The 12,557-nt window shown below is 42.7% G+C and overlaps 1 protein-coding gene across 2 annotated transcripts in view; it reads left to right on the top strand.

Annotated features, from left to right (window-relative positions):
* The window catches only part of DSCAM (DS cell adhesion molecule), an 826,557-nt gene that overhangs the window by 722,192 nt on the left and 91,808 nt on the right, over positions 1 to 12,557 (top strand). For both annotated transcript variants that reach the window (XM_024239402.3, XM_054542559.2), the window contains exon 20: positions 7,001 to 7,134. In XM_024239402.3, the coding sequence (XP_024095170.1) occupies positions 7,001 to 7,134 (134 nt within the window). The remainder of the gene's footprint in view (positions 1 to 7,000; positions 7,135 to 12,557) is intronic.

The raw sequence follows: 12,557 nt of genomic DNA, 5'->3' as shown, positions 1-12,557 counted from the left end.
TTTATCTCCCAGGTTCACATGAAAAATTCAATAATTTAGAAATGGTGAAGAATTGTGTCAACCACTTTTGTAGACTCAATACCTAATTAGGCATTTCAGCAGTTTACAGAATTAAATGCAATTTTATTTATCTGATTGGAAGAAGGGACAAAGTCCAATTCAGAGAACAAATGCACAGTCGAACTGATTACAGATCCTATTTATACTTCAATGAGAAAGCTTTGTAATTTTGAAGTTTGGATTACACTTACAATTTCGATTAAATTGTATAAAAATACAGATAGATGTCCAGTAAAATAATAATTACCAACATTTGCTCAGTTCTTTCTCAATAAGGTACTATTTTAGGCTCAGGTTGAAGTTTCAGCGTTTATCAATCTTCTTGCAAGCAAAGAAAGATGGCTACATTAACAGTGAGCATCCGATTCAGTTGTCTATGCCAGACACACGTCCTGTACCAGTCTTCCTAATCTAGGGAGCCTGGAGGCTTAAACTGTGTTATTAGGTCACTGGTCATACTAAAAAGAGAAACTTAACCCTAATAAAGGCAAAAATTTACTTTTGCAAGGGATTATTTGCAATAGAAATATTTGTTTAGAGGACAAGTCTGTGCTTGTTCTCTAAAGCTGGTTTCTCTACCTCTATCTAAAGATTCTTGGGCTCATAGACATAGTCACAGCTCCATGGACACATTCTCATGTCTGTGGTCATAATCTCAGGGCCATGGACATAGTCTCTTACCCATAACTATAGTCTCCGGTGCATGGACATATTCTCATGCCTGTAGTCAGAGTCTCAGGGCCATGGATATCATCTTTTATCCATAAATATAGACTCAGGTGCGTGGACATATTTTTTGGGGTCTGTGACTACTGCTCACAGTTCACGTTCTCTTTCCAGGACTGCTCAATCAATGAGAACTTGTACCCCTGTTATGGCTGCAGAAACACAAAGGATGACTTGGTGATCTGGCTTTCTGTTTTTGAGCACAAGAACAACTAATCCTGACTTCTAAAAACAGTTTTGAAATCCTGATGCCATTTTATTTGCCAATACTATAATACGAGCCAAGCCGTAAGGAAAGAGAACACAAACAAAATGCAATCTATTAATCTTCCAATTGCTATTTTCATTCTGAAGGCAAAAGCTAGTTTCAGCCTTGATCCCTTTACACAAGAGTAAACTTTGCGTATGTATCGATAGAGATAGTTAAGTTCAAATATTTACTGAACACATCACTAATGCACATAACTCTGAAGGCACATGTGAGAGGGCCAGCAGCAGGTGTAATATGTGATGTCTACTCGCTCCCCACCGTCAATTAGCAATCTCATTGGGAGGAGATCTGAAAGTAGAGCTAAGAGGAAGCAAAAAAATAAGCTGACATCCGGATACCTCTGAATCTTCTGACCACCCATACTTCGAGCCATACATACTTGTGAAGGTGTGGATAGTGTGTGCCTGTGACGTGTGCTGGGGTGACTATGTGACCACACCTCAGTAGACCTGAAGGGGGGTAGATTGCATGTTGTGTTTGCATAGCCACCAGTGGTGCTGCCCCTCAGTAGACACTGGGAAGTACTGCCAATCAACACTGCTTAAGATTCCAGTGCACTACAGCCTGTGGTAGTGTGCCCTGTGCAGTGGCAGGTATACCAGCAACACGATGGACAAGATGCCCTAGAAGAGATTCTACCACATGGTTTTCCACACTCCCTCCACTGCAGTGGATCCCAAACTAGGTTCTTACCTCCAACTAGGTGGGCCTCAGCGGTGCCCAGTGCTAAGCAAGAGGCCCAGTGGGAGACTCCATTCTCTCCCTGACCCCAGCTTCAAGGGCCACCACAGTTCCACTTGTGTTATGTGCTGGGTTTCCACATGATGGTTTGGTTAAAGGATCAGTCAAACATTTAAAGAATGTTTGAACACTCTTGCTCTAGTGAGAGGAAAGGCCAAAAATACTAAAGTCTTCTGGACATGGGAAGAGAAAAGGGACATATGTGCATGCTTGGTGGGATGACAGCTGTGAATGTGACATGTCCCTCCAGGATCGTAGCATCTGCACGGCGCGGCATGGCTCAGGAAAAGCCACTGAAAAGTTGTGGGTTCAGAAGGATCTGGCTACCATGGTGTACCACATATGTACATGCATGTTTGTGCACGCACATGCGCATACACACACACACACACACACACACCTGCCTGTGGCTGTTTACTAAGACCAGAAAAATGATGGTGAAAAAAAATGAAGCTGACTGCGGTGTCTGTGTGGGTGTTTAGTCAGACTTTTGTCTGATCTTCATACTTCAAAACAAGGCAATACTGTTTCAGAAAAATGATTGCGGTATTTTTACATGAAGGTATGTTACAGGAGGGCTTACCCACTAGTATTTATTTTCTATGCTGTGGAACAGATTGCTACAACCTTAACACCTTAAAACAATACAAATGTCTTATCTCATTATTTCCAAGGGTCAGGCATCCAGGTCTGGTTGAGCTGAGTCCCCTGCTCAGGGTCCCACAGATGAATCATGGTGTGAGCTGGGCCTGTGCTCTCATCTGAGGTCAAGGTCTCCCAGGCTCACGGGTTATGGGATCAGGTTTTTTTTGTTTGTTTGTTTGTTTGTTTATGGGGCTGGTGTCACCAGCTTCCAGAGGCTGCCTGTTACTCCCTGTCACACCCCCTACAGCATGGTAGCTTCCTTCTTCAGGACCAATAGGAAAGCCTCACATGGCTTCCAATCCCTCTGACTTCTTCTGTCTCTGACCTCCATCTCCTCTTCTAAGGGGCGCATCTGATTAAACCCAGCCCACCCAGGAAACTTTCCTTTTCATTAACTGAAAGTCAAGGGATTAGGACCTCAATGATACCTGAACAAGCCCTTCACCTTTGCCACATGGCACAACCTGCCCATGGGAGGAATCTGTCCATCATAGTAACAAGTGCCACACCCATTCAAGGGGAAGGAATCACCCAGGCACATACACTAGAAGGTAAGGATCTTGGGGACCCATTGTAGAATCCTGCCTACCACACAGACACGAATGAAATCATTTTTCCACTCTTGGAAAATCTGTATTGAGGATCTAGTATGTTCCAGATACTGGCCCAGGAACTAAACACGCAGAGAAACAGGATGGGCATGGTGGGGTTTGCAAGCTAGTGGGGGAGACAGACGTTGATAGATCACCCCTGAGTGGATTGCATCAAGTGCAATGATGAAGAAGAGTCTCGACAGAGACATGGGAGCCCTGACCTGACCTAAGCTGGTGATCAGGGAAGACTTCCTGGAGGAAATGAAGCATACTAGAACCTGAGAGATGAGTAAGAGTTGCCAGGAAGAAGACAGAGGGTGGGAAAAAGTCCAGACAGAGGCATCCGAAGGCCCTGGATCATGGCATCCCAAGGACCCGGGGTGGGAGAAGCAAACCACGTTCAGGGAACTGAAACAGAGCTCAGTGTTGGGGAGCACCATCAAATCAGGGGGAGAGCCCAACTGCTGACCTGTCATGTCCATGTGGACCTCCAAAGGGCTCGTCAAGTGACAGCAGGAGACAATTCCAGGTCCTGGTTCTTGCAACTGAGAAGATAGTGGGGCCATTTCCTGAGATGGGGCAAGAGAAGTGCAGGTTTGGATAGAAGACGGTGAGCCCTGTTGTGACTATGTCGGTCTAAGGTGCCTGTGTGAAACGTCTCAGCCAATTGGACACATGAGACACAGAAGCATCTGCAGCTCAGAAGGGATGTCCAGGTGCATTGGAGGAATGTAGAAGAGAGAATTCTCTGAAGGCCACATTCTTTACTGCAATCAATTAAACTTGAATGCAGAACTTCTCTCTACGATGCCCAGGAATTCATGAAAACTTCCCAAGTTTGTTTTGACCTTCATAAGAAAAACTCAGATTACCAAAATGGAATGTGGTCACTAAGAATGTTTCAAGAAAATATGTCCCAGACAGACATATACCGTTTTTTACTCCATCCTATGCCATCTCTGTCTTCTGCAACTCTCAGTGTCTGGTGTTTGTCATTCACCACTGAGTCACAAAGTAAAGGCTAGTATCATTTAGTGACATATAATCCAAGGACATAAGGATGGTTATTAGAGATGATAGCTAGAACTTATTTGGTGCTTACTGTACAGAGAACAATAAATAAATCATTTACATGAGTTATCTCATAATTCTAACAACAAAAACATAAGCTGGCACAATTATTGTTATAGATTTATAAATGAGGGAACTAAAGATTTTTAGAGCAGTTAATCAGCTTGCGAAGGACATGGAACTAAGTGGTAGAGACACATGAAACCAGCAGTGAGGCTCCAGGGCCCACACCTTTAAACTTTATGATATTGTCCAAACCAGAACTAAAATGTTAAGTTCTAGCTCTGGAAAGATTAGCTCAGTCATCCAGAAAACTTTCAAAATGCCGTGTTCTTCACCTTTTCTATGTTGTTATTTTATTGTACAAAGTTCTAGTAACCATACAAGGAAAGATTGTGTAAGATAGATCATAAATCCATGTAGGAGGAGCCAACTGCGAGTTTAGATGGTGCAGTAAAAGTCCCTTGATCGGCTGTGACACAGGCATGCTCATGAAAATCATCACTTAAAACAAGGAATCACCAAACTTTACAGTGGCCAAGAAGTACCTGAAATGTTGCATTTTAACTTAAAACATATAAATATGTATTTATTCCCTAATCATTCTCTAATCACATGACTTAGGATCACTTCTTAAAGTTTTGGGTGAAAAGATTGGAGTTCTGTGCCGTCTTTTACTTCATGAACTGTATTTAATGTGTAGCATCTGCATTTTTCAACTGGTGTCTCAAGTAAGAGCATGTGACCATTTACCAAAGATCTTTTTGCAAATTGGGACAAATCCACATGTCCCATTCTTCTCAGTGGTCCTGACCAAACATAGATTAGCCTTCTTCTTTCCTTCCTTTCTTCCTTCCTTCTTTTCTTCTTTCTTTTCTTTTTATCCTTCTTTCCTTTTGTCTTCCCTTCTTCCTTCCCTCCTTCCTTCTTTCCTTCCTTCCTTTCTTTTTTCTTCCTTCTTTCCTTTCTTCCTTCCTTCCCTCCTTCATTCCTTTTGTTCTTCCCTCCTTCATTTCTTTCTCTTTTTAATTTCTTTCTAACTTACCTCTAAGGAAGTCTTTCCAAAGTAGTCCCATTAACTGTCATAGAAACAGCTTTCTCTTGCACTTGAATTTCATTGGTTTACGTAATGAATTAACTTACAGTATTACCCATGACAGGTACAATTGTCACAAACAGGTTGGAAACAAATACAACTGACTCCTCTTCAGCAACCATTCAACTGGTTGGTGCTAAACTACTTGGCCTCCTAAAGAGAAGCTGTCCAGCAAGAGTGTTCAGTGTGGTGAACACCAACCAGGGGCTTTATGGAAAGGACTGAGAGTGTTGGCTAAGCTAGGGTGTCTACTAGGATTAAAATCCCCAGGAAATGTTCACTCTGCCCTTGTTGTTCAGGAGGAGCCCTGGCAGCTCTGAACTAGGTTGTGGATGTCTTAGACATTGCTCTCACGTGATAGAGGTTTGTTCTCAAGGGATTTTTTAACCCAGGATCTATCACTTATGTGTGTTACCTTTTCTAGACCTTCCGCTGTCAGCAAGACTTGCCAAAAATGGATTACCAAGATTTTATATTTTCAAATGGTGACTATGTCCAACCCAAGTTAGTTCTCACCAGAGCTCTTGGTTTTGTTATGCAGACTTAGAAGAGTCAAGGTGACAATTATGAGATGCACATTCAACTCCAAAACGATTTACTGAGCAGTTGCATTGCCATCAAAGCAGTAAAAGACTCACAAATTTCTCCACGGGCTTGCAAGGGACTTCTATTGGTTTGAAATTCAATGTCTCCATCAATGTGGTTGCCCTCCATGTGGACAGTGAGGTTAATGAGGAACAAAGCAAGAGCTCTGATGCCTTCCTCACTGGCACCTTTGACATTTTGGCATCTTCTGTGTCTTGGCCATCTCACCCCCCCTCACCTCTTCAACCTGGAAAATAAAATAAAAGAACAAGAGGAGTGGGACATGCCTTCAGTCTCACTCCCAAATCATGCTTAATATTGCTGCCACCGTGTTCTGCCTTCTTAGCTGGTTTACAGAGGAGAGTTTGTCTTACATGGATACTGTGAATCTTTGACACAATAATCCCTATTCATCAACAATATTTCCATACCTCTCCTGAGCCCAAAGTGGTGCCATTACAAAATGACTGGGGTGAGCAAGGGTGGGGTCTCTGATGGCTGAGGTAGTTCACCCTCATGCTTCTCAAATTCAGGATCCAAAAGGTTCATCCCCAGTACATTCAAAGCCAAAAACTGCAGCAGAAATGAGACTGATCCAGAAGTTAATTCTCCAGTTATCCAGAGGCAGGAAGTCGCCAGGGGCTGAAATGGGTTGGGAAGACTCCCCAGGGCAAGAGGGACTAGAACTGACTATATTAGGTCCTAGAGCTACAAAGGACCACAGACTCCAACATTAGGAATTTATTTGCTGTCTCTGAGTTCTGGAGGCCAGAAGTCCAAAATCAAGGTGTCTGCAGGGCTGGTTCTCTCTGAGAGCTTTGAGACAAGCATCTGTTCTGGGCTTCTCTCACTGGCTTATAGATGTCCTCTTCTCCCTGTGTCTTCACATCATCTTCCCTCTATACATGTCTGTCTCTGTGTCTAAACTGGCCCTTTTTATAAGGACACCAGAAGTACTGGATTAGGGACCACCCTAACAAACTCATTTTAACTCGATTACCTCTGTAAAGACCCTACCTCCAATTACAGTGTCATTCTGTGGTCCTGGGGGTTAGGACTTCAACATATGCATTTGGGGGGGCAAAGCAGAACCCATAACGCTCATCCTGAAAGAGCTGAACAGTAAGCGCGGAGTGGGGTCGTGTTGGGAAGCGTGGGTCCGCAAGCCCAACTTGAGGCCCCACCTTGTGACTAAACGCACGGCTCTTCCAGTTCCAGGTCCTCCCGCGGGCGTGAAGGCAGCGGCGGCCTCAGCCTCCATGGTCTTTGTGTCCTGGCTTCCCCCTCTCAAGCTGAACGGCATCATCCGAAAGTACACTGTATTCTGCTCCCACCCCTATCCCACAGTAAGTTGGTAAATAACCAAGTGCCTTTCAAGCGTCTGCCAGGGATGAGCTGCAGGTGCTCGTGCTGGACAGTTTCGTTCCTTTGTTTCCCACCTACTTGGGTCTTTCCAGTGGTTTTGTTTTGCCCCTGCTGTCTCCACATACAAAACAAAGTCCTCATTTACACGTTATTTGAAAATACGCTCCTGAATCATGACAAGGGGGACAATTGTCTGGAATTATTGCTTGTTTGGTGAGTTCCCACTAAACTGCCAGCAGCCTGATCAAAATCAAAACCCAGAGGCCTTAATTGTGCCTTTATTGATAGTCAGTGGACAACACCTATTGATTTTACTGTTGGACTCATCATGACAGGCACTTCACACCTTCCCTCCCTCCCTTCTACCTCCCTCCCTCCCTCCTTCCTTCCCTCCCACCCCATCCCTCCCTTCTTTCCCTCCTCCATCTCTCACAGGGAAAAGAATAGCAGGCAAAACCCTATTGTGCTAGAAATGAGGGACTTTAATGACGATCTATTACCCTTACAGTTACAGCAGTCAGCCTGGTTCATTGTGAAGGAACTAAAAGTTATTTACTATTTCAAAGTGTGGTTTTTGTTATCATTCATATTATTCCTGCTGAATAATCATTATAAAGTTAGACTGCTTCTGAGACCACACCAAAACATATCAAAAAGGGAAATTTAAAAGAAAAGAAAACATTAAAATGACCCACCAAAATTGGCGATGTCTTCATAGAAACATTATGACATTTTCTGCAGCAGGTGCCATGTCTCTTCCATCTTTGTATCTCCAGCTCCCAGCATAGAACTTGACACATGTAGTCATTCACTAAGCGTTTGTGGAGTAAATATACACTGGTTTTGTTTCCTTTCTGGTAAAATACACATAACGTAAAACTTACCGTCTTAACCACTTTGATTATCGAGTTCATCAGTATTAAATACCTTCACGTTGTTGTGAAACCATCACCAGCATCCATCTCCAGAACTCTACAAAACCAAAACTCTGTCCCCCATTAAACACGAATTCCCCATCCTCCCTCCCGCCAGCCCCTGGCACCCACCATTCTACTTTCTGTCTCTGGATTTGACTCCTCTAGGGACCTCATGCGTGTGGAATGATACAGCATTTGTCGTTTAGTGACCAGCTCATTTCACTTGACATGATATCCTCAAGGTTCATCCATGTTGTAGCATGTGATGGAATCTCCTTCCTTGTTAGGGCTGAAAAATATTCCCAAACAAATTTATGGATTAATCTTTTAATCAAGGTGATATGTTTGCTCAAGCTCAGAGTCCACAGGGGCCCCTGAGGCCTGGTGTACCCCAACAGTGAGTGTGAGTGAGAGAGTGTGTGGGCTTGCTTGGCCCATGAAGATCCATCTGTTGCTGAAAAAGCAAGATGTGTTCTCTACTGCTTATGCATTCATGGCAGTACTCTGCCCTTGAAGTCAATACGTAAATGTAAAAAGTCAGAGTTAGGCTCCACAACATTTTTTTGGGCTTCTTATGTGGTTTTCAATATGCTGTTAATCCTCACTTACTGAATCCTACCATCAAAGCCCAGAGATGGAGAGCAGCGTAGACATTGAAAAAAAGCTGAGCCATTGTGCCCTCAATACCCAGGGTGGCTTCTGATTTTCTGCTTAGCACTGACACGTCCCGTATTCACCAAAGAGGGTCAAAAATTATTGCTGAAATAAAGTATACTCATTTTCCACTAGAACTTGAATTGCATCTGTATTAGTATTCACTCATTCATTCATTGATCTCTTTGCTATGGGATTCACGTTTGCTGTTTTGACTCTAACAGGCTAGAAAGCACCTAGCAGGGTACAGAAACACCAGCAGCTTCCTCTCGTTTTGTCTGCTCAATCATCTTATCTTTATCTCTGAACTAAAAATCCCTATCTGGCTTATTTGAAATGAGTCCTTAGTGACTGATGCTTACTGAGAAAGCCCCTATTTGTGGATGCTACAGGCTGTATTTGGCTCTGTCCTCCTGGCCTAAGAATTACATACAATAAAAAAGGAAGAAAAAACATCCTATCCTGAAAACAAAGTCACACAGGTGTTGTTAGATGGGATAGAAACGCATTTCCCCAGGATTTCTCCTGTCTCTTCACCCACAGAACAATGGGATTTGACCTGCCCAGGATCTTAACAACACACTCTCAAAAGGGACAGTAATGAGGGCCAGCAAGGCACGGTGGCTCATGCCTGTAATCCCAGCACTTTGGGAAGCCAAGGCAGGAGGATCACTTGAGGCCAGGAGTTTGAGACCAGCCTGGGCCAACATATGAAACTCCGCCTCTACAAAAAATACAAAAATTAGCCAGGTGTGGTGGCACATGCCTGTAATCTTAGGTACTTGGGAGGAGGCTGAGGCAGGAGAAATTCTTGAACCTGGGAGGTGGAGGTTGCAGTGAGCCAAAATGTCACCACTGCACTCCAGCCTGGGCAACAGAGCAAGACTCTGTCTCAAAAAAAAAAAAAAAAAAAGACAGTAATGAGAGCAAAACCACCAGGAAAAGGTGGGAGATAACAGCTGAGATTTTTATCAGGGTATCTCTGTGTTGCCTTTTAACCATACTAAAACGACTAGAGACATAGAAATATGATGGGCAGGTGCCTGTGTTCTTCCAGGAGATAATACCTAGAAAGTGTTACAAGGAGGTCCCAGAACCCCAGAGCAGCCTCATTGAAGTGAACTGAACTAAAAACAGTTCCCTCTCCATATCCATCTTCCTATCTCTCTATCTCAACCATCATTTAAGACCACGAGACCTATTTTTTACATCAAATAGTATCATTGAGAGTCAAGGTCAGAGACAATTATTTCTCTTCAGAGGTGAATACTTGTAAATAGTATCTATTATTCTGTTTTAAATATGAAATGATCAAGGAACTTTAAAGTACAGGAAAGAGGGGGCTTTTTTGTTTTGTTTTGTTTTGTTTTCATCAGTTTCTGCAATTTGACTTTCAGTCGGTAAACTAGATGCTGTCAAGTTTTCCGAGGCGTTTGCATTTCTGGCTATGTGTGAGAATGACCACCAGAGGGCAGGATGAGCTCTAGATATTTTCCTTGCTCATAAATCTGAATTTTTTTCTTTGAAATGATTTCATAGTTGAATGTAGAACATAGGGGGATAAATCAGGACATAATATGCCTTGTAATTTGGTCCTTTTTATAAGAGTCCCTCAGCTAACCTCCTCACTGATGTCAGTTTCTCTCAAGATCCCAAATTCATCTCCCCTTCTTGGGAAAGAACCTTGTTAAAATAGACAAGCTTTTTTCTCTAATATGTGACATATAATGTCTGCTGATAGGCATTTATTTCATGGTACTCTCTCAGTTTAGCTTAGAAAAAGACATTAGAATTTGAAACTTTGCATGTGGCCAGATGATAAGTTAGTGTAACTGAGAATGAATCTACGAACAGGTTGTCTAAAGATGGTGCGGACTGAACATGAACTTTACCTCGGGGGTCCAGCAGTGCAATGAGATGTTAAACTCCCCAGTCAGAGATTCAAACCGCAAAATCTCAAAAGTCATTTGATTCAGAGCCTCATCCACATAATTTGCGGATTCTGGCTATTAATTTTAATATATAATGGTTTGAATGATCAAACCATCTATTATAAGCAATGAAAATCCAAAGACATGAGATAACCCTTTTAATGTCCCAGGAAGAAAACAGCCAAGCTTCATTTCCTCCCCAATGCTCCCGTCTACATAAAAGCAGACTGAAAAACTTTTACATACAGATTGCTTTTACTATATACACATTAAATAAGCATTATGATATAGACACTGTCTATTTCACAATGCTAATCTCATTTGCAGAGCTTAGAAATGTAAAATTAGGAAGCACAGACTTCTCATTAATGAAAACTAAAAATCAGAAGGCATAAAATATCTCTGAGCTGTGATTCACATTGGTTATTCCAGCTTCAGATGATAATGTTATTCAGTTCCTTTACATAGTAGGTGCTCAATAAATGTTGCTGAATTAATCAGTGAAAATACACCACTACTCTTCTTACCCAGAAGACTTGGGCAATTAAGCTCTCCACAGTGTAGCCCATAACTTAGAATTAAACAAGTCTTCTGGGAGGCAAAGTAACTCACCAGGTCCAGACAGCTTCCCACCCCAGGCAACAGGTGTGTGTTTGCCTCCCAATCAGCCACAGACTGCATCAAATAAAGCCATAGTCAGGCTGAGAGCGAAAGGGGACTTCTGAGAACCAGAAATGTGCAGGAATCTCAAGGAGTGGAAAAGTGGTATAACGTGGAATCTGGAAAGCAGCATCTAACGTGCTCATCTGTATCTATAATGATACTCATCGCAGTGTTCGTTCTTCCTCTCTCACACGGAACACGGGCCTCCTGGCTGTATTAAAATGTCATTCCTCCCTCCCAGTACCCTCCCTATTTCATGTCACTGCAGCATATAGTGATGCTACTAGATAGCGATTTGCCTTTAAAATCCTCCTTCTCTTAGCTTCCATTATCATGTTTTTTATTCTTTGTTGCTTCTTGTCCCTCTGCTTCCCACCCTTAAATGTAGGCATTTTCCAATATTCTTCCTTTATCTCTTAATATTCTTCACTATCTCCGTGGATCATTGAATCTGTTCTTATAATTTAACTATCATCTGAAATTAAAGAGTTCGCATTTTTTATCTCTATCCTGACAATCTTAGAGAACCATCAGTCCTATATTTCCAACTTACCACCATCTGCGTACTCAGGAAGACCTCTCCAGTACTTCACATTCAATGTGCCCACAAACACATTTATACTTGTCTCTCCCTCTTTTCCTGTGTTCTGGTTTAGCTGATGATCTAACAAAATCTGCTGCCTTCTGACCAGAAGCCTTCAAGCTACCTGTAGTTCCTCTCCTAATCATTTATTCATTTTTTACCACAAATAAACATAGAGCACTACTCTTACACCAAGCTCTGAGGCAGATTCTGAATCACATCAATCAAGAGATGCTGAGTTAGGGGGCATCACAAACAGGCCTGAAACCTCAGTGATTTACAACAACCAATGGTTTTATTTTTCTGTCACGATCATGCTTATTGTGAGTACATGGTAGTCCATGCCATGTTATCTTCACTCCAGGAAGGACCCAGGCAGGTTTCATGACAAAGAGAAAGAAATCTCTGAGGCTCTGACATAGGCAGGTAAACGCTCCAGCACAAATCATCAGCCAGAATCTGTCGTAAGATTCTGGTCCATGTCTTAACCACAAGGGGACCATGACATACGCTCCAAACCCATACCCAGAAGTTCTAGAGAAGGCAGGAAACACTAGACAATGTCACCCTTCTGTGTGATGTGACAGAGGACACAGCAGTGATGTGCACAGCACAGTGCAGGAGCACGGACTGGGTGTCACTCAAACATAAGGCCA

This window comes from Pongo abelii, chromosome 22, assembly GCF_028885655.2.
Source record: "Pongo abelii isolate AG06213 chromosome 22, NHGRI_mPonAbe1-v2.0_pri, whole genome shotgun sequence".
Classification (NCBI taxonomy): domain Eukaryota; kingdom Metazoa; phylum Chordata; class Mammalia; order Primates; family Hominidae; genus Pongo; species Pongo abelii.
This window is presented reverse-complemented; position numbering and strand designations above follow the sequence as displayed.